We start from the raw sequence: 27,934 nt of genomic DNA, 5'->3' as shown, positions 1-27,934 counted from the left end.
TCTGGGGTTGCGGCGCTCATCTTGCTTTATTGGCTGAGGGAGCCGGCGTACAGCTTCCAGGTCATGTGGCCAGCATGACTAAGCCGCTTCTGGCGAACCAGAACACCGTTTACCTTCCCGCCGGAGTGGTACCTATTTATCTACTTGCACTTTGACGTGCTTTCGAACTGCTAGGTGGGCAGGAGCAGGGACCGAGCAACGGGAGCTCACCCCGTTGCAGGGATTCGAACCGCCAACCTTCTGATCGGCAAGTCCTAGGCTCTGTGGTTTAACCCACAGCACCACCTGTGTCCCTTAATGACTTTACTTACCTTCCCTTTAAATATGTTTTAGATCAGACCTTCCTTCCCAGAGCGGCTTGCTCACTTGGTACTACCCTTTATGGTCATTTTGGTGCTAGGTGAAGACTTTTAAAAATTATTCCCTAGCTTTTTAAAAAACAGAAAACCTGAGATTTTAACAAATCTGTGATTTTAGTATTGTGAGGTACTGTTTTCACATGCTGTGCATTGATCTGCTTTTACATTTTTCTCTGCTCAGCACCGCAATGCTGCAATGCTGTGGTATTTTTGCACTGCGTTTTTAATTGTATTCTGACATTTTGTGCCAGGAGCTGCCCCCAAGGACCAAGTCTTTGGTGGCTTTCTATTAATATTGTAAATAAGTAAGTAATTTGACTCCGCATTAGAAATAGTCGCTGCATAGTTGTGGGATGGAATTCCACAAGCATTGTGTGATGAATTGCTTCCTATTGTAAGACCAAATTGCTGCAAATCAGTTTCTCTGAATGACTCCAAGTTCTTTGGTATTGTGAGAGGGACTCCAATAATCCCACTCTTTTGTGACACTTCTGAATGACACACCAAGGCGGCTGCTTCTAGCTGAACTTTGCTTCCCATGAAATTACATGCTTTGGGGTTCTACAGTAATACAGTGGTACCTCAGGTTACAGATGCTTCAGGTTACAGACTCCGCTAACCCAGAAATAGTACCTCAGGTTAAGAACTTTGCTTCAGGATGAGAACAGAAATAAACACAGCGGCAGCAGCAGGAGGCCCCATTAGCTAAAGTGGTACCTCAGGTTAAGAACAATTTCAGGTTAAGAACGGACCTCCAGAACGAATTAAGTTCTTAACCCGAGGTACCACTGTACTGAAATTAATATGATTTTTTGAGCTGAAGTTGATGCTAACATAGGAGAGATTTGGCTCATATCTATCTATCATCTTTCTATCATCTATCTATCTATCTATCATCTATCTATCATCTATCTATCATCTATCTATCCATCCTTAATTTATTCTAGAATATAGGCATTGCTGCTCTGCTGGCATTTCTTAAATGGATCGTTCAAACCCATCTATTATTGATGGACTAATTAAGCATAAAAGCTTTCTTGTACAAGAGACTGGTGTCACTCTGGTTTCAAGCACAGTGGGTAGGGCTCGCCATCGTAGGAGAAAACAGCACGTAGCTTTATCAAAGGAGCCAAATATTGATGTTGAGGTGCGGCAAGTGCAAGTCTGGATGCAGCTGTAGATCACACAGTGTGTCGACCGCAGTGGAATTTGGAACAAGTCTTCTGCTTGGAAAGTTCACAACACGCCGGCTGAAGAGCTGGCTTTGTTTACAGAGGTTAAATATTCCCATCAGTTACCTTTCATTTATGAAATGTTTGCTCTGCTTTGCTCCTTGCGGACAACGGTTCAAAGAATGCTTAGCTGAAAGGGCTGTTTCACGGCATGTAGCAAAGAAACACAGCAGTGTGCTGGGTCCAGTTTCATTCTGTTGCTTCTGTGTTAACTCGACACAAATTGCTGCAGTTGAGTTAATGAGTCTGGGTGTTGTGTCCGATTCTGCCGTTCCACACGCGCAACACACTTCTGCTTGTGCAGCTCCTCTCTCACACAATTTCCCCTATGCACAATCAAAATCTGTTCCAGAGGATTGAGGGACCTTCTGGAGCAGATTGGGGGAGAGGGCACAGAGAGAGGAGAGGAAGGGAAAGCTCTGTTGTGAAAGCAAAAATATTTATTTATTTGAAGCATTTCTAAAGTGCTTAATATATATTTTTTAATCTGTAAGCAGTATACAAAAATGACACATAATAAAAACAACATCAGATAGAGAGATAGATGATAGATGATAGATGATAGATTGATTGATCGAGCGATCGAGCGATAGATAGATCGATAGATAGATAGATAGATAGATAGATAGATAGATAGATAGAGGTAAAAATAGGAATTCAGAAATTATGGGCTCTGATCTTAAGTGTCAGGGAATTACCAGGCAAAAGAATAAAACCTTCAAGAGATATCTGAATACATCTGATATAGGCTACGTTTTGGGATGTGCTGTCATGTTCTTTCTTATGTGTAGAGGATTTTTAATTTTTCTTTAAAGAGAAGTGTATATTATTTATTTCATCTGCAAATTGCTTCCCATAAGGCATTCCAAAGTGATTTAGCATCAGGCTATGAGATTCCCCCACATGTAATGGGGCTACCTAAACACAGGTTTATCACTTCATTTGCCATTTTCAAAAAACTAGGCCTTACAGCAGGGGGCACCAACCTTTTTGGACCAGTGAGTACATTTTGAATTTGAATTTTGATGAAGTGCTGCCTTCTACAATTCTATGAACAGAATGGGAGCAGCTATCGGTGCTCCCACCACCCCCCTGCTTAACCGCAGACAACTTCAAGCTTACTAAGAGAAATGTCCTGCTGGTTTTGACTGTGGCACACAACTCGGGCACATTGTTTTCATTGGGTTTTCTTCGAGTAAAACCAGGCTGGACACGAGCTTAAAACACAGATGAAATCGGCAGCACCTTCGAAACAAGCATAGGCGACTGAATCGTATGTCTGGATTAGGCTTGCGGAAAATAATGATAAAGGGTTTTAGATACTTCTTCCACCTCCAAGTCCTCATGCACACCCAAAATATGCTCTGGAGGATCCCCCCAACCCTCTAGAGCAGATGGCGGGCTGGTGTTTGCAAATAAGCTATAGAGGGGAGGAGAAAAAGAAGGTGGTTTGTGGGACCCTTCACCATCATGGTCGCAATGCAGGTTACAACAATTTAAACTTGGTTCTAGGAGTCCGTTCAACTCCCGAAACTGTTCAGCAACCAAGGCACAGCTTCTGATTGGCTGCAGGAGCTTCCTGAACTCAAGTGGAAGCTAATAATAATAGTAATTTATTATTTATACCCCACCCATCTGGCTGGGTTTCCCCAGCCACTCTGGGCGGCTTCCAACAAAACACTAAAATACAATAACCTAAGCTGCGTTAGATGTTCAGCTTCTGAAAAACCGTAAGACTTAATTCTGGGTTTGCGGCGTTCGGGAGCCAGGGTGTTCGAGTACCAAGGTACCACTGTACCAAAAACAGTTCAAAACTAAATACAGTGATGAATTCGGAGTATTTACTTAATTCTCATGAATATTGATCCAAGGGTAGCAGCACAGGGTATGTGTTTGATATATGGTAATTCTATTTTGATATTTAATTTGATTGGGAAAGTCTTTATCAACCTCCTCTAAACTGAAGCCATGTGGTTTTTTTAGACTCTAGGGCCATCTTCCCCAGTTAGCATGGCCCAATGGTCAGGGATGAGGAGATCAGTGGTCGGAAACATCTGAAGGGCCCCATGTAGAAAGCTGATTTAAATATTCATTTTACTATGCAAATCCTTCTTTCGATATTTAGGTGTAGTGATTTCAATTTGTCTACCACTGGTTGAACAAAAGCACTGAAGTATTCTGAACAGAAGCATTTAAAATGTAAAAAAAAGAAAGAAAGCTGAGAATACGCTGTCTACCAAACAAAATTTCTTGCACACTTTTAGGAAAATGGGTTTCCAGCAGAGAAGAGCCTGGTCATTTATGATCCTGGGGAATAGGCCTCATTTAAAATGCTGCACATATTAATAAGTCATTAAGAAATCCTTCTGAAAACGATCTTCCTGGCTCGCTGTGGAAATGATGAGCACTTACATAAATGTTTTCTTCAGCCAGGCCCTGGCCAAAATTACATTGTGACATATCAGCTAAAGAAAACCTCTTGCGATGCTGGAGATGCAACTCCCTGGCAAAACTGCGAGTTCATGCTATTATCGGAGGGAGTAAGTATCTATATTTTCTCTCTAAAATGTATGTATAATTTAGCACAAACGTGGTGGGAAGGTGCTACAGGAAAGGGCAACAGACACAGCATACTCGTCAACAGTCCCGATTGCTGATTGGATCAGACCAAAAGACGCCCATTTTATTATTATTTTGTCTCATGCTGTGGTGCAAGTCAGCTGATCTGCGCCAGAGTGCCGGGCCAAAGGGCTATCGTTTTTTGGGTGTCTCATGTTCTTGAGGGAATCCTCTGGTTTCCGCGAAAACTGGAAACCAAAAAAACAAGCGTCCCAGTTTTGATGAGTGGGATGTTGGAGGGTATGCAGTGTTAGAATATAGTTCCATTCCACCTTAAAATGGTACAGGCATGACGTTTGTGTGTCACATACCTGTTTACTGCCAGCACTGTCTGCTGGGAACTTCTGTTGTGTGTTGCTTTTGCTATGCGGCTGTTTTTGCTGGACACGAAGGCAAGCAGTCATGTTTTCCTTTGTTCCTGGACTACGCTGTATAAATGCTGTCAATGATGCTTGCACAACTCTCTCTGTCTGCCTCTTCTGTTGTGGATGATTTATACACTCTGCTAACAGAGTGTGCACGGGTCTCGGAACGTATCTGAGGCTCGTGTCGCTGGCTGACTGATGCTGTTCCACGGGAGACCGGTGATTGTCCGGAGCCAGTTGGGGGCCTGCCTGATGCCCCCGTCTCCCTGGCAGTATCCCAACATGCAGGAGTGCCCATGTGGAAATGCGTTACACAGAACATGGGAGAACTGTGCTCTGGGTACAGGTGGCACCGAGATCTTTAGCAGGGATTCCAATGATGAAAATGTGTTGGTTGCCCAAGCATGCAAGCTACAGTGTGTATGACCCTTTGCTTGTATGTACAACTCACAAGCGTGTATTGCTCTCGTGCTTTCCAAATCTCACTTGCTGTTTCAAGGTCTCGCACATGAGATAACTGAGACTTCTCTAAACTCAAAATTAAATTGGCATAGGCTTTGTCCTCCAGCCTTTGGTCTGCTTCATCTACTTCTTCATCCTCATCTTTTACAGGAAGGTTAACAATAACAGTCCAACATTGTTCTTTCTTTAAAAACGCCTGCATTTGTAAACTCCATGACATATAACTGGACTCTCCCAGTTTCTCTGCTGGAAAATAGGAAGCTCCCCCTTGAGCTCCAGCTCCAAGTTCAGCCATGGCGCCACCCAGCTTCCAGCTTTCCATTCAGTCCTTACTCACACGTGGCTTGAAGCAATGTTCGGCTCCTGGTCTCAAACAGACACTCCCTGCCAATACCTTCACACAGCCAGCTGCTTGAGAAACGCTGAGTTGCTTCCAATCTCTGGGTTCTTTTCACACTCTGTCTCTGCCCACTCAGGACTGGGCCCATAACCTATTGGAGGGGGGTTTTCAACTGGAGGCAGAGGACAGACTGTGACTCCAGGAGACAGGTGTAAAACCAAACTTAAACGAAGACTTTATTACAAAACAACAAACAGAAATGCTGGTGGGTGTTATTCCTGCAGGCAGGGGACAAACTGCAGCTTTTTTCCTTTTGTAGCCACGGCCAGCTGCAACCAATTAACCCAGAGTTTACAGAGACTTCTTAAAGGTACACACGTTTCTGTGCAGAATGTCTCCCAACATGAAGGACACATACCGAAGGTCAATAGACATAACAGCAGTATCCAAGATGGAAACGGAAGAGAAGCGCTTGCTGGATCCGACCAGAGGCCCATCTAGTCTAGCTTTTTCTCCTTGCATTGGCCAATCAGATGCCTAAGGGAAGCTCAGTGTGGAATAAGGGCTTGTGTACATCAGAAAGCTGATCCGCGTGAGGAAAAAAAAAATCCTACCAACTGCTAGATTGTGGTGCTACTATTGATATATTTACTGCTGAAAAACCCAGAGATTCATTTCCATGCTAATTCCATCCTTACAGGGATCAATATATTCGCCATTAGCACTACATCAGACTATATCCACACAGGTTGTTTTTTTTTTCTTTCAAATAACTAAGCAAGATTATCCCTGCTTCAAAGTACTTGGTCATTCATTCGTGAATTACGGTTAAGCAGTTCTCCAGCAAACATTAATCTTTTAAAATAAATAAATAAATAAATGACGCCACCCACAATGGATAAAAAAAACCCCACATTTGCAGCATTGCTCCATTATATGATCAATTTTCCTTTATCACATGCTTTCAACTGACTTTCAATGTGAGATTAATCCTTTTCGGAAACAAATCACATGATATCACCTCAGGATATCGTTTTGGGTAAAGAACGCCTGCTTGGATTAGTTCTGGATGAGAACATTAACAAATGATAGTTTCCAAAGAAGGAGTTGGCTAAATCAGCTTCAAATATCAACGCTAAATTATTCACCTAGTTTTCCATTTACACACAGTCTGCCTGAAGGCAACTGTGGTGATGTTTGAACACAGCCTGAAACAATAATAAAATAGAGGGCCATAGAATAATTTTGAAACATCAGTTAAATGTCAACGGCAACTAGAGATGGGAAAATATTTTTATTCGGTCCACTTTTTTAAACAAAAATGAACTAACTTGTATAATAATAATAATAATAATAATAATAATAATAATAATAATAATTTATTATTTATACCCCACCCATTTGAATGGGTCTCCCCAGACGCTCTGGGTGGCTCCCAACAGAATATTAAAACACGATGAAACATCAAACATTAAAAAATTCCCTAAACAGGGCTGCCTTCAGATGTTTTGTAAAAGTCAGATAGTTGTTTTATTTCCTTGACATCTGATGGGAGGGCGTTCTACAGGGCAGGCACCACTACTGAGAAGGCCCTGTCTGGTTCCCTGTAAATTTGCTTCTCTCAGAGACGGAACCACCAGAAGGCCCTCGGCGCTGGACCTTAGTGTCTGAGCTGAACAATGGGCGTGGAGACGCTCCTTCAGATATACTGGGCCAAGGCCATTTAGGGCAGGCTTCCTCAACCTCGGCCCTCCAGATATTTTTGGCCTACAACTCCCATGATCCCCAGCTAGCAGGACCACTGGTCAGGGATGTTGGGAATTGTCGTTTCAAAACATCTGGAGGGCCGAGGTTGAGGAAGCCTGGTTTAGGGCTTTAAATGTCAGCATCAACACTTTGGATTGTGCTTAGAAACGTACTGGGAGCTAATGGAGGTCTTTCAGAACCAGTGTTATATGGTCTCAGTGGCCGCTCCCAGTCACCAGTCTAGCTGCCATAAGAATAGAAGAAGACTTTGCTGGATAAGCAAATGGCCTATCTAGTCCAACATTCTGTTTTTACAATGGCCAACCAGTTGCCTATTGAAAACATGCAAGGAGGAGCCAAGCAGAAGAACACTCTCCCTTCTTGCAGCTTCCAGCAACTGCTGTTGAGATGCATTACTGCCTCCAACCGTGGAGGCAGAGAATAGCTGTCACGTCTAGTAGCCTAAACTAATGCACAGATCGGAGTGTAATTATTAGGGCACTGCCCCTGATTCAGCTGAAGCCCTAATCCCACACCAGATCAGGTTGATCTGGGCTCCAGCTGAATCCAGTTGAGATGGCTTTCGGTCAGTCACCTGGGGTTGCCAAAGGGCAGGGCAGTTGGGTGGGAGGGGAGAAGGAGAGACAAACAGCCTCTGTTTGTGGAATCTCTGTATACCAACATCCCACACAACGATGGTTTACAAGCTATAAGGAACACCATTTCAGATAAAACCACAGCGGACTTTGCCACCAAACTCTGAGTACAAACTCTGTTGTCCTTACTCACAACAACTTCAAATTCGGTGATGACCTGTTCCTTCAGATCAGCGGCACAGCAATGGGCACCCGCATGGCCCCACAGTATGCCAACATCTTCATGGCAGATTTAGAACAACGTTTCCTAAACTCCTACCCACTCAAACCTCTCTTGTACCTGCGATACATTGACGATATTTTTATCATCTGGACACATGGTCAACAGACCCTGGACACCTTCCACCAGAAATTCAATGATTTTCACCCCACAATCAACCTAACAATGAATCAATCTATGCAAGAAATACATTTTTTGGACACTACTATAAAAATACAGGATGGGCACATAGACACCACCTTATACCGTAAACCAACTGACCGACAAACATATCTACATGCCTCTAGCTACCATCCCAAACATACCAAACAGTCCATTGTATATAGCCAGGCACTACGTTACAGCCGCATCTGTTCCAATTCTACAGACAGAGACTCTCACCTAAGAGATCTACAGCAAACCTTTTTAGAACTAAAATACCCAACAGATGAAGTTAGACAACAGATCAACAGAGCCAGACTGATACCCAGAGAGAACTTGCTGCAAGACAGACCCAAAAAAGAAAATAACAGAACACCTGTAGTCATCACATACAGCTCCCAAGTTAAAACAGTACAACGCATCATCAGAGATCTACAACCTCTCCTGGACAATGACAGTTCTCTTTCTCAAGCTCTGGGAGGAAGACCTTTCATTGCCTACAGACAGCCACCCAGTCTTAAACAACTCCTAACCCACAATAATACTACAACCAGACCTAACACGGACACTGGCACCAGAGCCTGCAATAAACCCAGATGCCAACTTTGCTGCCACATACACCCGGACAACACCATTACTGGCCCCAACAACATCACACATACCATCTCGGGACTATTTAATTGCTCATCGTCTAACATTGTGTATGCCATAAAATGCCAACAGTGTCCTTCAGCTCTCTATATTGGACAAACAGGCCAGACCTTACGCCAAAGAATAAACGGACATAAATCGGACATCAGGAATCACAAGACAGAGAAACCAGTAGGAGAACATTTCAATCTCCCAGGACATTCTATACAAGATCTCAAAGTAGCTGTTTTACTACAAAGGAATTTCAGAAATAGACTGGAAAGAGAAGCTGCTGAATTACAACTTATCACCAAACTCAAAACCATGGAAAAACCTGGTCTGAACAAAGACCTTGGATTCTTATCTCATTATACATGACAAAGCCATTTTTCACCTTTTCACCCCTTGCTTTTTCCTGTAAGACCTATTGCAGTCGTTAAGAGTCGTCAACAGGCTCATCACAGCTATCTGCCAATCACCCATTCCCACCACCCTTCTGAGTAATACCCCTCCCCACCTTCTCACTATATAGAAGGGTCTGGAAACTTCTGTTTCAGTGTATCTGAAGAAGTGTGCATGCACACGAAAGCTCATACCAAGAACTGACTTAGTTGGTCTTTAAGGTGCTACTGGAAGGAATTTGTTTTGTTTAGCCTCTGCAGTGTTTGCCACAAGGAACTGGCAAAGCAACACCCAGCAGGATTGAACCCTCTACTCACCAGCTGGTGATTGGAAGGTATGAACGTGCTCTCTGCAGTGTGATAAGGAGGAAGGAGACCTGTAGCATCTCCAGCTTCCCCTCCCAGCTCCCAATCATAGGCTTGCCATACGTCAGGAAAATTCCTGACATGTCCTGGTTTTTGGATGTAAAAATGGAGTCCAGGGGGAATTTTGCTGAATCGGCAAAATGTCAGGGAAAACCCAGCTGTATGGCAACGCGGTGGGAAAAGCAGAAACAGCTCCAAAAACTTAAAATCACCCAAAGAAGCTCAACAATTTTTGAAATATGGCAACCCTACCCAACCACATGTTTAAAAGGTAAAGGGACCCCTGACCGTTTAGTCCAGTCGTGGATGGCTGTGGGGTTGCGGCGCTCATCTCGCTTTACTGGCCAAGGGAGTCGGTGTTTGTCCACAGACAGTTTCCTGGTCATGTGGCCGGCATGACTAAGCCGCTTCTGGCGAACCAGAGGAGCACACAGAAATGCCGTTTACCTTCCCGCTGGAGTGGTACCTATTTATCCACTTGCACTTTGACGTGCTTTCGAACTGCTAGGTTGGCAGGAGCAGGGACCGAGCAACGGGAGCTCACCTCGTCGTGGGGATTCGAACCACCGACCTTCTGATCGACAAGTCCTAGGCTCAGTGGTTTAGACCACAGCTTAAAACTGTAATTAAAGTTGTGAGTGGGGGAAGTGAAGCCACATCTTCTTCCCCTGCCCCACTCCTGACCACAAGTTTAATCAGAGGTTTAAACCCTAATTAGCACTAAGGTTGGCCTGCAAACTGATTTGAGAGCTTGATCTGAGTCAGTTTGGCCCTGGGTCAGTGCTGAGCCAAAGTGCCAGACTGAGGGGACCTTGCAAAGCCTTAATTCTTATTCTTCAGGTATTCCTTTATGTATCAAGTTTCTCTTTCTTAACAAATTTTTTATTAAATTTTCAACAAGAACAAAAAAAACAAAAACAAAAAAACCATAACGACTACAACAACAAAGAAAGAAAGAAAAATATACACGAAAACAATATCAATTCCATAAAATGGGATTCTCCGAATCCCGTGACACACCCGGTTCCTTAAATTTTTCTTTTCAGCTGCATATCGTTTCTACTCCAAATTATTTTCATCTCAAATTTCCTATACTATCTCTATAATTACAAGTGTTCTTAAAATGCTGCCAATACATTAACCTGTTTACAATACTTTTGCAAATATATAATAAACATTTCCCATTCTTTTTAAAATTTCTTGTCGTCTTGATTTCTGAGCTTTCCAGTTAATTTCGCCATTTTAGCATAGTCCATGGTTTTCCAATCTTCTTTGGTTGGGACTGCTTCCCTTTGTGTCAAGTTTCTATCCTGCCCTTCTTCCCAAAGAATCCCAGGCCTGCATTTCTCAGAATTTTGCATTTCTTCAAATTTTGCAGTACAGTTCTAGCAGTAACTAACAGCATAACTATCAGAGAAGAGGAATTTTATGTCTGGTAAACACTAATCATTGTCCTTCTCACTCCTTGTAGGACTCCGGTGAGTGTAAAGCTGAAGTTCACATCGATGACTCCGCCGAACATTCCAACGTTTTGCAGAAATGCACTAACATTACTGGTAGGCGGTACCTTTAAGTTACCACACAGTAGGCTGACCGAATAGGAAAATAGTGACTAGGAATGGGCAGAAGAGTGGTCCATGTTGATAATTGCAAAGAAATGCTCCCCAGGAAAAGATGAAAGCCCCAAGCTTGGTTTTATTTTGTTGTTGTTGAGTCGTTTAGTTGTGTCCGACTCTTCGTGACCCCATGGACCAGAGCACGCCAGGCACTCCTGTCTTCCACTGCCTCCTGCAGTTTGGTCAAACTCATGCTGGTAGCTTCGAGAACACTGTCCCACCATCTTGTCCTCTGTCATCCCCTTCTCCTTGTGCCCTCCATCTTTCCCAACTTCAGGGTCTTTTCCAGGGAGTCTTCTCTTCTCATGAGGTGGCCAGAGTATTGGAGCCTCAGCTTCACGATCTGTCCTTCCAGTGAGCACTCAGGGCTGATTTCCTTAAGAACGGATAGGTTTGATCTTCTTGCAGTCCATGGGACTCTCAAGAGTCTCCTCCAGCACCATAATTCAAAAGCATCAATTCTTCGGCGATCAGCCTTCTTTATGGTCCAGCTCTCACTTCCATACATCACTACTGGGAAAACCATAGCTTTAACTATAGGGACCTTTGTCGGCAAGGTGATGTCTCTGCTTTTTAAGATGCTATTTACTTAAATTAAAAGGAGCCCATTTCGTGATGGGTTACTTTAGTACGTGTGGAGCAAGATAGGAATTGAGAAATGGGCCACAAGGAGATATTCAGCCAATAGGTCCGTGTATTTGAAGGGGTTTGTGTGTCTATGAATATATTTGAGACATATATGCTACCAGTACTTACCATGAAGCAGAAGGAAGCCTGGCTAAGACCCCCATTAATATTTCCCAGCATGCACATATTTCATTTAGATTTATGGTTTATTGTTAAGAAACAAGGCTAGGAACTGAATGCCAGGCTGGCAGGACTGAACAACTGAGGCAGAAGCCTACCAAATTCTCAGATGGACACATGTGAGGGGGCAGTGCCCAGACCTGAAGGATCGATGCCCATTGGATGTGTATGAGGCCTGAGTATTTGCAATACAGTTTGTTAAAGCCATTTAGCACCGAACTTGGAGCTGCAACTTGGAGCTTCGTGTGGCAGTGCTGTGGCAAGTTACCGTATTTTTCGCTCTATAAGACGCACCAGACCACAAGACGCACCTAGTTTTTGGTGGAGGAAAACAAGAAAAAAAATATTCTGAATCTCAGAAGCCAGAACAGCAAGAGGGATCGCTGCGCAGTGAAAGCAGCAATCCCTCGTGCTGTTCTGGCTTCTGTGATAGCTGCGCAGCCTGCATTTGCTCCATAAGACGCACACACATTTCCCCTTACTTTTTAGAAGGGAAAAAGTGAGTCTTATAGAGCAAAAAATATGGTATGTTGTAGCGCCTATGCAAATGCATCCCCAATTACTGAGAACCTGAACTGTTTGCGGGCACCTTAGCTAAGCTCCTTTCTGCGAAAGGCTGGCTGGCTTTATTTTTACCTACCAGCAAGTCTTCCAACTTCGTTCTCAAACACATTTATAAGGCAATGGTGACACCTAGTTGTCACTGTTAAATGGTAGCTGTATGCGTTCTGCAGGGACACTTTCTGGCCCCTTTGTGAAAGCTGAAATCTAACATGCGCTGTGCACCGCCAGAAAATACAGCTCTGATTCCGAAGTCTGGGAAAGTTCCCCATTGTATCTGAAGAAATGTAAAAACTAGAAGTACCCTCCAAATCTATTGAATAAGATTTGCTATGTTCAGGGTGCCTTGTCAATCACAGGAGCCAATTCCTAGGGACCAAAGGGGCTTCAGCTCCCACAATAACATATTTGAAGGGGCCGCCTTCCCAAGTTTTGGGACATTTCCATTCAAAGGGGGGGTGCATTGTGTCATGGGCCCCCACAATATTTTATTCAAATGGCACCCCGGTTGTCAATAGCTGGATGAATTCGCATGGCCATGGGGACCAAGAGAAGGGGAGATTGCCAGTTTTATTAATGCTGCAGCATTAATGAAATTAAAAATTGCCATGTTCAAGCCCAGTGATAGACTATTTGTGTACAGTGCTCAGACCTACTCTGCCTTCGACTACATTCCTCTGGTCCTTCACCTCCTGTGTTTTTATTATCTGTAAGCTGCCTTGAGTCCCTGTCAGCTAAAAAGGTGGGGCATAAATAAATTTATTAGTAATAGTAGTACCACTTATAAATGCCATCTCCAACTCCTCGAAAGATTCCATCAACGGTGTCTCCAAAAAATTTTACACATCACTTGGGAAGACAGGCGAACTAATAGTACTGGAAGAAGCAAAGATCACCAGTGTTGAAGCAATGATTCTTCAACATCAACTTTGTTAGACTGGTCATGTTGTGTGGATGCCTGATGATCATCTTCCAAAGCAACTACTCTATTCCAAACTTAAAAATGAAAAGTGTAATGCTGGTGGTCAACAAAAGAGGTTTAAAGACTCTCTTAAGGCAAATTTTAAAAAATGTAGTATAAACACTGACAACTGGGAAACACTGGCCTGAGAGAGCTCCGGTTGGAGAACAGCCTTTACCAAAGGTGTCATGGGCTTTGAAGACACTCAAACTCAGGACGCAAGAGAGAAACGTACTAAGAGGAAGGCACGCTTGGCAAATCCACACCGTGATCAACTCCTGCTGGGGAACCAATGTCCCCACTGTGGAAGGATGTGTGGATCCAGAATTGGCCTCCACAGTCACTTATGGACTCATTGTTAAAACCATGTTTATGGAAGACAATCTTACTCGGCTATGAGTGATCGCCAAAGAAGAGTAGTATTTCTTTTCTCTTGCCTCCCATAGCAGCCCAAGGTGGCAGAATAACAAAACAGCAAACAAAATGAAACAAAAGCAGTGTTTCCACATGCTCATTTTGTTCTGCAGGACTACTATAGCTGTACTGTACAAAGGGTTCCTTCTGACTGGTGTTCTATGGCAGCTGTATTATGCAACATGTTCCTGACTCAATAATTATAATACATTAATGGTTGGTTGATACTGCATCATTAGTTCTTCTGCTATGCTTCCTGAAAGCTACCACACTCCTGCTGTCAGGAGGCACTATAAGCGCAACAAATGCAGGGCAAAGCCGGAAAGTTTGCAGTATGAAATGTCACATGATTTCAGCAGGACCTTGTAGGATGTGCACCTATTGCAAGTTAAGCATTGATTGGATGTTAAGCAGTTTTCTCACCCTAAGGCTTTGCAGGTGCAAAAGTGGCGTGACGTATGACCACCGAGATACCATCATGAGTGCAAATCATCATGAATGTGCAATAAAAGGGAGGTTTGGAGGGACCCTACATTTTGGAGAAGTGGGCTCTCACTTCTATTTAAATTTTGATTAAAAGCACCCACAATTAGACTGGGACCACGGCACTGAGGGAAGAGGGTTGAACGTTTTTCTTAATGTTGTTCATCTACTGTGAATGTCTTACCTCAACCACTATTCCCCCCAGGAAATTTCTTTCTTTCTGCTTTGTACCAGTTTGTGCACTGGGCAGTGGAACTGGAGCTTTGCAGCTTACCAAAGCTGGCATAGTGCTGTTCTTGTTTTGCTTGTTCTTCAGTCCCAGACAAGGTGACCAGGGTGCATGCCGGATGCCTAGGCTGCTGGCAATCCATATCCACCAAGATTTTGGAGTTGCTGCCCATTTTGAGACACGCCATACAGCTACATAACAACCAGAGCGGAATGCCAAACCTTTTTGAAGCTGGAGAGATAGTGAAAGCCCAGCGGCAGGTTTGTATATGTCTGGGGTGGGAGGAACCTAATGTCATGCGCCCCTTGACATCATCTGGGTCTCCATACGCAGGTGTCATGACCTCAGGGTCTGCCTCGCCCTCTTCAGGGGATAATAATAATAAAAAAATTTAAATTTTTTAATTTATATCCTGCCCATCTGGCTGGGTTTCACCAGCCACTGTGGGCAGCTCACAACATATACAGTCATACCTTGGTTTTTGAACAGCTTAGTTCTCTAATGTTTTGGCTCCCGAATGCCACAAAACCGGACGTGACTGTTCTGGATTTTGAACGTTCATTTGGAAGCCGAACGTCTGACAGGGCTTCCGCAGCTTCTGATTGGCTGCAGGAGCTTCCTGCAGCCAATCAGAAGCCACACTTTGGTTTCCAAATGTCTTGGAAGTCGAACAGACTTCCAGAATGGATTCTGTTTGACTTCCAAGGTACGACTGTGTGTGTGTATGGGTGTGTGTGTGACATAACAACAAACATTAAAAAGAAAATATCTTATACAATCAACAGACCAATAAATCAATAGAAACCAATTACAATAATAACAAGAATAGTGATAATAATAGTAGACCGTTTACAGTTATACCCAAATTAAAGTAACCGCCAACCTCAACTACTGTATTGTTCGCTCCATAGGACGCATTTTTCCTTCTTAAAAACTAAGGGGGAAAGTCTCTGTGTCCTATGGAGCGAGTGCAAGGGGGAGGCAGGCAGGAAAAGCCCCCAAGAGCTGCACACAAGCTTCGCGCGGCTCTTGCGGGCTTTTCCCCAGGAGGGAGAAGGGACCGCCGCTCCCCGACCTGTTCTGGGGGCTGGGGTCGGGGGAAGCTCGGGCTTTCCCCGCCCCCAGCCCCGCAAGCTCCAGGAGTGGAGGCAAGGCTGTGGGCAACCTTGCCGCCGCTCCCGGACCTGTTCTGGTGGCTGAGTTCCCCGCCATGCTCCGAAGGCTTGCGGATAGCAGCCTGAAGCCCGGGGAGCGCAGCGCCAACTCCCGCTGTGCTCCCCGGGCTTCGGAGCATGCCCCCAGCCTCGCAAGCTCTGGGAGCGGCGGCAAGGCTGCACGCAACCTTGACGCTGCTCCCGGACCTATTCTGGAGGCTGGGGTTGGGGGGAGCTCGAGCTTCCCCCGCCCCAGCCCCGCGGCTAAAAACGAAGCCATGACAGCTAGCAGGATCCATCCCGCTCGCTGTCTTGGCTTCTGCCAAAGCCGCGTGCAGCCTCTCCTGGCTGGAGAGGTTGCACGCGGCTAAAGAGGAAGCCAAGACAGCCAGCGGGATGGATCCTGCTAGCTGTCTTGGCTTTTTTGCTCTTTGGGGCTGGTGAGGGGGAAATATTTTTTTTTTTCTTTAATTCACCCCCTAAAAACTAGGTGCGCCCTATGGTCCGGTGCGTCCTATGGAGCGAAAAATACGGTAAACATTTAACCAACACCAACCCGACAAAAATGAAACAGAGGAGCCAAAATTAGAACATTTTAAAACATTTTAGCTAGTTGCCCCAACCCAAGATTTGTTCCAGCAAGACTGTGGACTTGGAGGAAAAACAATGGGAGGAGTGGGAATTGCCCACAGAGCCACCCCCAATGGCCCTCACTGCGTCAGAAGGTCCAGCATGGGAAGAGACGTTCACTTCCCCAGCCTGAAGAGCTTTCATTGCCCCTTGTGACTTTGAGAACTCCAGCCCAGAAGCTCAGCAGAACCTCCATCTCCCTTGAGCTGTAGGGGAACTTTTGTGAGTCATTTGCAACCTCTCCTAAACGTTTCTTCCAGGTGGTGGCTGGATGGAAGTATAATTTTGAGTATTTGGCCAGAGAGACAAATTGTTCCAAGGCTGAATTTACAGATTTGACTGCAGAATGCAAAGCTCTTCCTCAAGGTGTAAGTAAACCTCTCTGTTTATCCTGGAATAAAGAAGGGTTCCAGAATTTTGTGCAAAAAACACCTCAAAATGTTAGAATCACCAAACGTACATGAACCAATGGGTGAATGAACCATACAAATTGGACATATTAGCATTTTTGAAAATTGCATACAACGTGCATATTTGATTTACACAGAATTTGGAAAATAAGTTGAAGCAGGACAAAGACAGATGGAATTGTATGTAACCAGCAGAAAAATATATAGAGTGCATAGAAATGTGATAGCATTTGATGTACCTGAGGTTGCCCTGCATCCCTAACCTCACTCTCCACCTCTGTAATGTATGATGGAGATTGTGAACAGAATTGCCAGGGAGCCAGAGCAGACAAACTAGTTCAGGGAAGGGTTTCTTTTTCTTTTCTTGAACCATACCTAGGGACGAAGGAAAAACTCAATTCAGCAGGTATTTATTTTATTAATTAATTTATTGTTTTATTAATTAATTTTTTATACCGCTCTTTATCTGTAGATCTCTGTGAAGTTCACAACATTTAATGGCAAACTTACCAAATTAGCACTTTACGAAACAATATGCGCAGCAAAACACACTGAAGTTATAACATATACTGAAGTTAACACTTCTCTGAATTTTGCAAAGCAATTCTCCAGTCAAGAGATGTATACAAAAATGCAGTGCTTTTTTTCTTAAAAAAGAATGTTTAGGGGTACTCTCGTTTTGACTCAAGAAAATCACTATTTGATTGTTCAAATCAAGAAAAATCAATACAGGAAATGGAGAGAAGTACAAAGATTCACAAAATGTTTAGGGGTATGCGTACCCCTGCGTACACCCCCCCCCGAAAAAAGCACTGCAAAAATGCATATACTAGGATAAAAGAGTGCATATAAATGTATGTATGTATTTGTGAATATAGCATACAAAAGGACATTACACATGGGGAAATTGCTTTGCAGAAATGTGTGTATTAGGAGACATCCTTTGCAAAAATGTGCACACTGGAAGAAATTAGCAGTAAGATGCTGTTGAATTTTCATAAGAACGTAAACTTTAAAAAAAAAAAAGATTTCAATACTGTTTGCACCTGAAAAAGTTTCAGGCTGGACATGCTGTTTTGTTTCTAGTCTATACATAGCTTCCTGCTGAAGTCCTGTATCTTTTCAGACCACAAGTGTTTTCCCCTCGCCCGGTTTTGTTGTGCTATACTGAAAATATTGCCCCTCCAAACTGCAATATTGTAGTAACGTTAGGCTAGCATCGCTGAACAAGTAATAAAGCAGAATGATGTGTGGATGCTTCAGTATAAATCCACCTTTAACGCATTATTATTGTGTCAGTGACATGTTGCAGAACGCACCTGCAAAAACAACACCAGTCTGGTGGGATCCCGGGGCTGCAGCAACATCCTAGCAAAAGTGGGAACTGAAGTCCTGTCTAGCTCCTAGACGGTAGCTTCCTCCGGGGATATTTTGGCTGGGCAGCCAAAAGCACTTCAGGAAACAGCAGTCTAATTCATTCTGTTTCTCCTCTTGGCCAAGAGAGCTGTGCTGGAAGAGTTGCCAAAAGAAATAAAAAGATTAAGACAGCAACCAATTTAACTCCAGGCAAATATTTCCATAAAAAGGAAGTTGTTAAACGATCCTCTAAAGCATATATATCTGCAATGCAGTTCAGAGGAAGGATGTTTCGAGTGGAGAGATATATATATTCCAGCCAGGAACTTACTAGCTACTGCATTGTTAGAGAAGTCTCTGAGTTAGAAAGAACAGCTGATGTGCTTGTTCTTGCTCTGCGATTCTGCCTCCCAATTCCCCCATCAGTGGTCCAGGCCAGATTACAGGGGATCGGGGGAATGTGGATCAGGAACATTGTTTGGAGACCCTGCAAAGCAGGCGTGGGAACTGCAGCTCACCAGACTACAACCCCCATCATCCCTGTCCATCAGCCAGGATGGCTGCAGCTCATGGAAGCTGGAGTCTGACAACTGCTGAAGGTTCTCAGGTTCCCCACTGCTGGGGTAGATGAGAAAGGGAGAAATTGTAACCCTAACCTCTATCATAATGAAAGCATGGTACTGTTCTCGCCCCCTCACCCCAACAGCTACGGCTATTGCCTACCCAACTTTCTTAAGGAACCGCCCAGCTGAACTTAAGCCTCTACGGAAGCAATGGACATAAAAAAATCTCTGAAACAGAAACAAGGTCATGAGAGGGTAGGAGAGGGTATATTAATTGCAATTCATCCCTCCAAGCACCCATTTGTGTGAGTCAAACATACACTGAGCAGATCTTAAAGTCCCACCCTTGGCAGAAAAATGAAATTAAGTGCCTCTGCTCAGCTTCTAAACTATGGGTTACTATTTGACTACAAGAACTCAAGGGACATGGGTGGCGCTGTGGGTTAAACCACAGAGCCTAGGACTTGCCGATCAGAAGGTCAGCGGTTTGAATCCCCGTGATGGGGTGAGCTCCCGTTGCTCGGTCCCTGCTCCTGCCAACCTAGCAGTTCGAAAGCATGTCAGAGTGCAAGTAGATAAATAGGTACTGCTCCGGCGGGAAGGTAAACGGCATTTCTGTGCGCTGCTCTGGTTCGCCAGAAGCGGCTTAGTCATGCTGGCCACATGACCTGGAAGCTGTACACCGGCTCCCTCAGCCAATAAAGCGAGATGAGCGTCGCAACCCCAGAGTCAGCCACGACTGGACTTAACAGTCAGGGGTCCCTTTACCTTTACAAGAACTGAGCTTAATACTAATGAAATTTCATCAGTAATTTAGTGCGCGTTTCTCCTCATGTACATAGTTTTGTATACAATATTACCTTATTTTTGCAAACCAATTTCCCCCTAATTTAATGCAATTTTGTGTGTTATTCTTTGTAATATATCTATTTTAAGCACACTTAGCCCTAGTATATGCAGCTTTGTGCATGTTGCTTGTCGGGAGAACTGCATTGCAAAATTCAAAGAAGTGTGAATTTTGAAGGCGGTGTTTTGGTTCATGTGCTGTTCCAGACACTGCAAATTTGGGAGGGTGAACCGAATCGAATATCTCTTCCATCCCTGCTGCCCTATGAATATTAAAAAAGAAATGGGAATGGGGAGGGAGGTGTGGTATGTCCTTAACATCTGGGGACTCCCTTTCTCCTTTTCCAATTCAACCAAGAGGACCACATCAGGACATCAAAAAAAGAAGAGCAAAGCTTGAGATGTAGCGGCCAACACACAGCATTTGCTTTTATTTTCGGGGTTTAATGACCACTTCACCTTGTCTTCTTTTTGCTTTCTGTCCCCCCTCCAGCACATAGCTAGTTGTGTAGTTGATGCCGTTGTGGACTTGAAAGGGAAGCTTGTGCATGCTGAACAGAAGTGCATCCTTCGAGGTTTGTAACTGCGGTATTATAAAAATTGAGGGAGGAGTGAAGTTAATATTCATCATCTCTACGTGGGGGCAAAAAAGGTAGGGCACTTTTTGGCTCTGTTTGGGCCACAGTGCTGTGTCACACGGGACCTGGCATTAATTCCTAAGGGCCAAAGAGACAAGTGAGAAACAGACCGGATGACAGAGCGCAGGCTCAGCTTACTTAGGACAATGCAGAGATGGGAGACCAAAGCGTAGCCTCTTCGACGTAGCTATGGCAGCAGTGCCCATGCCCACTGTCAGGGGACTGCCATCAGGACTGGCGAGGGAAGCAAGGGGATACAGGGAGCCTCCGAAGCTTCTGAGGAGCAGCCACTCGTCAAGCGGTGTGGAAAGCCAGTAGAACGGAGGGGGGGGATAGCCAGGCGGGGGGAGGGCTCGAAGATGCTACTGAGAGCCCCAGCACCTCACCTAGCCCCGGCTGGCCAGCAGACAGACACGCCGTTTCCGTCACCCAGCTTACGCAGAGGGGTGAAACGTAAGGAGGGGAGGTGGCGATTTGGGGTGTCTAAGTTCTTATGTTGGGGGAGAAACCAGAAAGGGCCACTCCCGGAATCTGCAAGCGACTAGGACAGACAAGAACTTTGTGTTTCTGCACTGTATATAGTTTGCACCAAATAAAACCTGTAAAAGACAGGTCTGAGTCCTGCCTGGTTACTCGCGAGCAACCACCACCAGCGCCTGACACCCACATAGGCCTTCTATAGCTTCCTCTGGGCTTCCTCACCTCTCCCCGCTGAAATTAGGGTTGAAAGAAGCATTCTGTTGTAACCAATAGAATGTGGTCGTGGCATGTGCTCAGTCGCAATGCATGCATGGTGCCTGCAGCGAGGTCTCCGTTTTGAAAATTATTTGATTTTGATGAAATCTAACGTGTTTTACTTAGTTTGTTCGTTTACTTACAGAAAAGGAAAGGTTTTCTGGCGCTGTTTGTCCTGGTTGCCCTCAACGTATTCCAACAGACAGCCCAGAACTGAAGGAGCCACTGGCGGTTGCCCTGGAGAAATACAACTCGCAATGTGGTGGCGATTTCTATTACAAAATTGAAAACATTACAGAAGCTTCAAGCCAGGTCTGAACTCTGTTGCTACCATTATATTTCAATGTAATGTTTTAAGAAAATTGATTCAAACTGGGATGAACTGTTCAGTCTGTCTCGAGAGACAATGGAATGTGCCTCAGGGGGTGAAGTCAAATCGCTGGGGAATCACAGCGCCTGCTGGGGCTGTAGAGACTGATGACTCGTAACCGCTGCCCCCTGTGTTGTTTTTTATGCGTTATCAGCACCAAATTGGCCTCCCTGGGGCACAAGCCTGGGCAGTGTTTATGGAAGCCCTGAGCTGCCCAGACTAAAAGACCCACCTCTCAATTTCCAAGACCCCCTTCTCAGCCTCGCTGGCGTGGTCCAAAGGAAAGCAGAGCAATCCGTTTGGCACCAGCTTGGCTGCAGGAGTTGCAAGAAGGAGGCATACAAGACGCCATCCAAACACCTTAGTGACTCCACTCAATTTGTTTAGGGTTTACTTCTTAGCCTTTTCTTCTCCCAAATATATCCTACAAGGCAGAGGAGCTTTAGAGTCAGAGTTTTCCTACTAGAAGGGTTACCTTCTCATGTTGATGAGCCCCACCTGTCCCTTATGGGAACATAGAAAGCTGCCTTTTACTGAATCAGGCCAACGATTCATCAGCTCAGTGGTGTCCACACTGGCTGGCAGTGGCTCCCCAGGGTTTAAGGCAAGGGATAATCTGAGCCCTACCTGGAGACGTCGGGGTTGAAACCTGGGACCTTCTGCATGCAAAACAGGCAATCCATCACACTGAGCTGCAGCCCTTCCCCAAAATTTAGACTTTCCCATACTGGGAGTCAAACCTGGGCCACTTGGGTGAAAACTGTGGGAATGTTCAGGGATGCAATTTAGCAGAGCAACTTTCCCCTTTTTTAAACTTGCACAGCGGATGTGTTTGCTCAGGCTCGCTAAAGCCTCTAAAATACGTTTTCCTTTTTGGTAATTCCCCATTTAGTCCCTCGTAAAAAGATAGACACGACACAGTCTTCTTTAAAAGTATAAAAAGAGTTTACTCACACATTCTGTTCACAATTGGATCACAGAAGGCAGACTTAAGTTAGAAAAGTAATATACACCTGGAAACTATCCCATAAAGAGACAGCTCCTATGTCCATTCTTGGCTGCAAGCCAAGAGAGCATCTTAGGCTAAGCAGATGTTGCTTGTTCGACAAATGTGGTCAGAGAGAGAGAGAGAGGGCTGACAAAGTGAGGTCACACCCACCTCTAGTCACATGCAGAGGAAGTCTATCCCAGCCAAGGAGAAACAGGAAGTTCCAACTGGCTGGTCCAGACAACCCTTTTTATGTCCACTCTAGGAATGTTGTACTTGACTGCTCTTGTGTTTCACATCCCACAAAAATCAGGATTCCTAACTGCTAGATCACATGAGAATATATACATTAAACCAGATGGGATAGTAATTTTCATGCAAGACATGTCCCTACTGCTCAACCCTTTCTGTGCAAAAGTCCTGACTTGGGTTTTGAGGCTGCGCTTGAACTGCGTGAAGGCTTCACTTCCAACATGAGCTGTGTGCCATCTCCATGCTATCCTGCCAACCTCCACACTGTTTTTAAATATAACAATACTAAGCATTCACAGTGTGCTCTACAACATCCATTCCCCTTTACTCGTGCTTCTCCTGGTCATCTTTCTCCTTAAATTTCAGGTTGTCGCTGGAATAATGTACCGAGTTCACTTTCAAATTAAGGAGACAAATTGCTCTAAGCACATTGTCCCGAAATTGAATGATGATTGTCAGACTACAGAAGACAGTGTAAGTTACTAGGAGAGGTTCTAAGATGAATATTTTATTTCAATCCACTAAATAAATCTTAAATTTGGATGTGGGTGGGAATATTGCAGATCCATGTGGTTATTTGTATTCTTACTTTTTGAGAAGTCCATTCCTGATTCACTTTGATTTAAGCTTCTTTAGTTCCCTGGTTAGACCTGAATGCTAGGTAATATTTAATTCAGTTAAGATTTGTAGCCTTAATTTGTGTTTGGTTTTGGCCTTAACGTTAATAAATTTTATTCCTCTTCACATGAAAACCCAGCACAACTGTTTATAAACGAAAAGGTTTTTTTAAAGAAAATACAGATAAGAAAATGCCACAAGCTTTCACAATAGCATTCCGAGCTATAATAATTTGCCAGGGTTTGTATTTCATTATAACCTTTGACTAGAGATGTGCCACTGCTCTGTCTTGTTTTGGCTACAGAAACTGTTATACTGCTATGCATCTATTTACGAGAGACCCTGGACATCAGAAATCCAGCCCAAATTGAAATGTGGTGAGGAACCTCAGGAGGTATGAAAATCCAAATTGTTACAAAACCACCCCCACTCTGCCAAGCGGTAGCAAAAGTCCAGGGGGTTCCAGACACTCACCCAGGGTCTGTGTTCCTTTGGAGAATTGAGACACAGCAGGGACTGTCGTAGCTTTAAGAAATGTGGTTTATTCACTTATTTACAGCTTCTGTTTGCACGGAGGGAGTCCAGATCTTGCAGCATGGTCATTTCAAGAGGGGCTTGTTCCCAATAGCAGTGCAGCCTTGGAGTCCAAGACATCTGTCCCAGCCAGCCTTCAGCCAGCCAGCCCAAGATGGATCCCAGTCTTTCTTCTCCTTCTTCTTCCCAGCACACTTTGCTAAAGACTCTCTTTTCCTGTCACCTCACATCTAGTTATCCTGGCAGCCTTCTGTCTGCCCCGGCCCAAGATTCCTCTTAGACGGGCCATCAACCCATTTTGTCATATGAATACCTCTATCCCAGGTAATAGAGTTTTAAGATGAGGCACTGCTGTTTTTAATATTGAATTTTAAATTGCTGTAACCTCTCCTTAGAGGAAGAGCAGGTAAGAAATTGAAATAATAACGAGCCAGATAAACTTGGAACAGTCTTGTCCAGTGATATCTAGAAGGCATCTGGCTGGAGTACAACTCTTGTCATTGCAGACCACTGATGTTGCTGATGGGAGTTGGGAGTCCAACAATATCCAAAGGACATTAAAGTGCAGAAAACTGGCTTGAAGGTTTGGTGTGGTTTGGTACAGACTGGAGAGAGACAAGGACCCACTTCCCATGCTAGTTCTTCTAGTCTTTAGAGCTCCAGTGAGAGCCAGTGTGGTGTAGTGGTTAAGAGTGGTGGACTCGTAATCTGGTGAACCGGGTTCGATTCCCTGCTCCTCCACATGCAGCTGCTGGGTGACCTTGGGCTAGTCACACTTCTCTGAAGTCTCTCAGCCCCACTCACCTCACAGAGTGTTTGTTGTGGGGGAGGAAGGGAAAGGAGAATGTTAGCCTCTTTGAGATTCCTTCAGGTAGTGATAAGGCGGGATATCAAATCCAAACTCCTCCTCTTCTTCTTCTTCTTCTTCTTCTTCTTCTTCTTCTTCTTCTTCTTCCAGTCAAGATGTTGATTGCATTTGGCCTATAAGACTTAATGCTCTTAGCCCAATGTACAGTGGTACCTCGGGTTACAGGCACTTCAGGTTACAGACGCTTCAGGTTACAAGACTCCGCTAACCCAGAAATAGTACCTCGGGTTAAGAACTTTGCTTCAGGATGAGAATAGAAATCGCGTGGCAGTGACAGCAGGAGGCCCCATTAGCTAAAGTGGTGCTTCAGGTTAAGAACAGTTTCAGGTTAAGAATGAACCTCCGGAATGAATTAAGTACGTAACCAGAGGTACCCCTGTATCTGAGAGACTTGCTTTTCTGTGTGCCATTGTAGGAAACAGAAGAAAGCCAGCCCTTGAAGAAACCACTCATGATGCAGGTACAGGCAACATAATAATGGGGGGGGGGGGTTCTGCTGGTCCAGGGGGGAGGTTACCGTGGGGCGAGGTCCAGGACCTGAGTTGAGGGTCGGCAGACAGTCCTCCACGGGCGAAGTGGGGTCCACAGCAAGGAGCCGGGCAAGGACAGGAACTCTGGGGGGACAGGACTGGATGCTGGCCGAAACAGCTCATCAACGACGTTGCTCCCGCAACCTGGGACCGGGCTGACTGGCCTTTATTTTCTCTGAGGCCGGGGCGGTCCCGGCCCCCAGGAGACCTGCCTCTCCTGGCCTTAAGGCGAGCACTCCTCCTGAGAGAACCCAGTTCCCTCCGCCTCTCTGCCCTGAGCCTCTGCAGCTCAGGAGAGGCTGGAGGGTTACTGGACCCAGGGGGAGGCTCACCTTCCCCTGACAGGGCTGGGAGAGGCGCACCTGTAGGCAATGGGTCCTCAATCACCAGAGTGGATTCATCTGGTGTCTGCTCCTGAGGATCCGGAACAGGTGCAGGCGCTTCAGATTGGCCCAGTTCAGCCGGCCCTGGAGGCGGGGACTCCTGTGCAGGCTGGGATTCCTCCGGTTCAGCCTCTGAATCGGATTCCCAGGCCATCACAGGTGTTATGCTTTAGCAGTTTTGGAGCCGCCCCTAGGGTCTAATCACTCTGGGCACATCTCTTGCTGCAACCTCATAATTTTAATAGTCATCATGACTTCTCCCATAGAATACTTGGATTTGCAGTTTAGTGAGGATTCTATTAGAAATCCTGAACTTCCCCTCATAGAACTGCAGCTCAGTAGATCCCTGTCTGGGCTGAGGGAATGACTTTTAAACCAGTTTTAAGCCTGAAGTGGAGCTATGCCCTCAAAGATCAGAACAACTTCCAGAAAGTTCATTATTGGGGCTTGGGGGGGGGGGTTCCTGGATTCAGCATGGTCCAAGTTTCCAATTTACATTTCACCATATTTTAAGAGTTAAGTCTAATTCTTGTCTGTTATTACGCAATCTTGACTTTCGGGATGTATTGGTCTGTTTTAAGCACCTAATTAAATACATTGTGATGGCTTTTCAGCTTATGAGGAGACCTCCAGGTTACACCCCATTCCGAAGTGCTGGTCTAGCCCTCATCACAGGAACAAGCGGAGATGAGCCAAGTGGGGCTTGTAACCTAGGCTTTGGCAGCAATCATGGCCACAGCCACAAACATGGCCACAGCCACAAATATGTCCTTAAGAAGCCCAAAAGCAAGCCGAAAAACAAGTCTTCTGAAGAATCTGATGAAGACAAAACTACACTTACACCAGCTGCTGAAATCCCAGAAGGGCTACCTACTTTAGACGTGCTTCAACAAGAGGAAGTTGAGACACCACAAGACAGCAATGGACCTCCACCTTCTTTGTTCGAACCTTTACCGGATCTGCCAGAACCACCAGCTCCTAAGTGTCCAGGGAAACCGTGGAAACCCATTATAGCCCTTCAGGAACCTAGTCGTGACTTCACACTTGAAGATCTTTTACCTCCCTCTGTGGACACCGCTGAACCGATCGAAACAACATCAGCTCCCAACCCGTCAATCTCCCTCGATTTTGATCTCACAGATGCTCTGTAACCAGTTTATTATTTCTTCAGGAATTCATGAAATCCCACAGCAGTTGAAGTGGGAAAGTGACTCGGATTTTAAGGCTGCGTGCAAACATAACACTGAAACAGGAGTTGCGGCAAATTGTTTTCCCACACGGCAAACCTGCCTCCCCCCTTTTGCAATGCAATTGGCAGGTGTGCAATCCTGAAATTTCTAAACGTTGAGTCAGCAACCTTGCCTCTCACATGCTTTGTTTTGTTTTGTTTTTCGAATTATTTATTTCAGCATTTGTCCTCTTCCTCCTTTTCTTACACTGGGACGAAAAAGCAAAATTTAAGAGTTACCAAAGTGTTCCAAGGACGTGGGGGTGATAGGTTCAGTATATCACACTCAACCTGCCAATCAGCAATGTATAGATGGCTCCTATAACAAATTCTCAGATCTAGTTGCCTCTGTACCAATCCCTGGAAAGAATCATTTGTTTGAACAGAATGTCCTAATTGCACTTTTTGAGCAACCTCGCTACACCAATAGTGTTATGTTTGTCTGCAGCCTTGTTAGCCAGTAATTTTCTGAATGAATTCCAAGCATGATCTAGCGTATTGCACCTGATTATTTCCCACTCCCGCCCCGACTCAGTTGAAATCAGTAGAATGTTCCAGCTTTGAAACAGTAAGGATGAAAGCAATGTAGCCTACTTTGTCTGTTACTCTAATGCAAAGTACATTTGGTGATTGAGCTGCACCCTCTTCCTTGGCTATTGCAAATAATAAAGCAAGCATTGAAAAAGCACTCAAGTACTAAATATACTTTGTTGGCAACGAACCAGGAAGGTCTTTGAAGGCTTGGTCAGAGAAACTCAGTTTTCTCAAATGCCTCTGGGCCTCAAACTCAGAGTTAAAGCAAAATTTAAAAAGTGATAAACCTCGCTAAATTTAGGCACCCCCTACTTCATGAACCACAGCAGCTGAAACCTTGAATTTTTCAAAAATAGGTTGGTTATGAAATCCAACATGATGACTCTCATTCCAGGCAATGTATGCATCATCATCTACTGATAATTATTATTATTACTATTTATTAAATTTGTATACCGCCCTATACTCGCAGGTCTCAGGGTGGTTCACAAGAAAAAAAATCACAATATAAAAACACAGAATGCATAATCAAAACAAAAACAACTCAATAGTCATGTGGCACCGTGAAGCCCAGAATGCATCATAGGATACTGTCACCTGTTGTATCTGTCAGGAGTTCAGCCTACCCTCAAGTAGGACCCTGGCAGAGACACATGCCCGACTGGCATATTCCCTCTCTCCTGGTCAAT

The 27,934-nt window shown here is 44.7% G+C and overlaps 1 protein-coding gene across 1 annotated transcript in view; it reads left to right on the top strand.

Moving 5' to 3' along the window:
- The window catches only part of KNG1 (kininogen 1), a 29,638-nt gene extending 2,239 nt beyond the window's left edge, over nucleotides 1–27,399 (top strand). The window contains exons 2-11 of the mRNA XM_081862519.1: nucleotides 4,021–4,131; nucleotides 11,009–11,093; nucleotides 14,696–14,868; nucleotides 16,653–16,760; nucleotides 20,061–20,142; nucleotides 21,086–21,252; nucleotides 22,917–23,024; nucleotides 23,473–23,562; nucleotides 24,986–25,030; nucleotides 26,098–27,399. Coding sequence (XP_081718645.1) covers nucleotides 4,021–4,131; nucleotides 11,009–11,093; nucleotides 14,696–14,868; nucleotides 16,653–16,760; nucleotides 20,061–20,142; nucleotides 21,086–21,252; nucleotides 22,917–23,024; nucleotides 23,473–23,562; nucleotides 24,986–25,030; nucleotides 26,098–26,634 — 1,506 coding nt within the window. The 3' untranslated portion in view covers nucleotides 26,635–27,399. The remainder of the gene's footprint in view (nucleotides 1–4,020; nucleotides 4,132–11,008; nucleotides 11,094–14,695; nucleotides 14,869–16,652; nucleotides 16,761–20,060; nucleotides 20,143–21,085; nucleotides 21,253–22,916; nucleotides 23,025–23,472; nucleotides 23,563–24,985; nucleotides 25,031–26,097) is intronic.
- The last annotated feature ends 535 nt before the right edge of the window (nucleotides 27,400–27,934 follow it).

The sequence above is a fragment of the Podarcis erhardii genome, assembly GCF_964252035.2.
Source record: "Podarcis erhardii genome assembly, chromosome: 5".
Classification (NCBI taxonomy): domain Eukaryota; kingdom Metazoa; phylum Chordata; class Lepidosauria; order Squamata; family Lacertidae; genus Podarcis; species Podarcis erhardii.
This window is presented reverse-complemented; position numbering and strand designations above follow the sequence as displayed.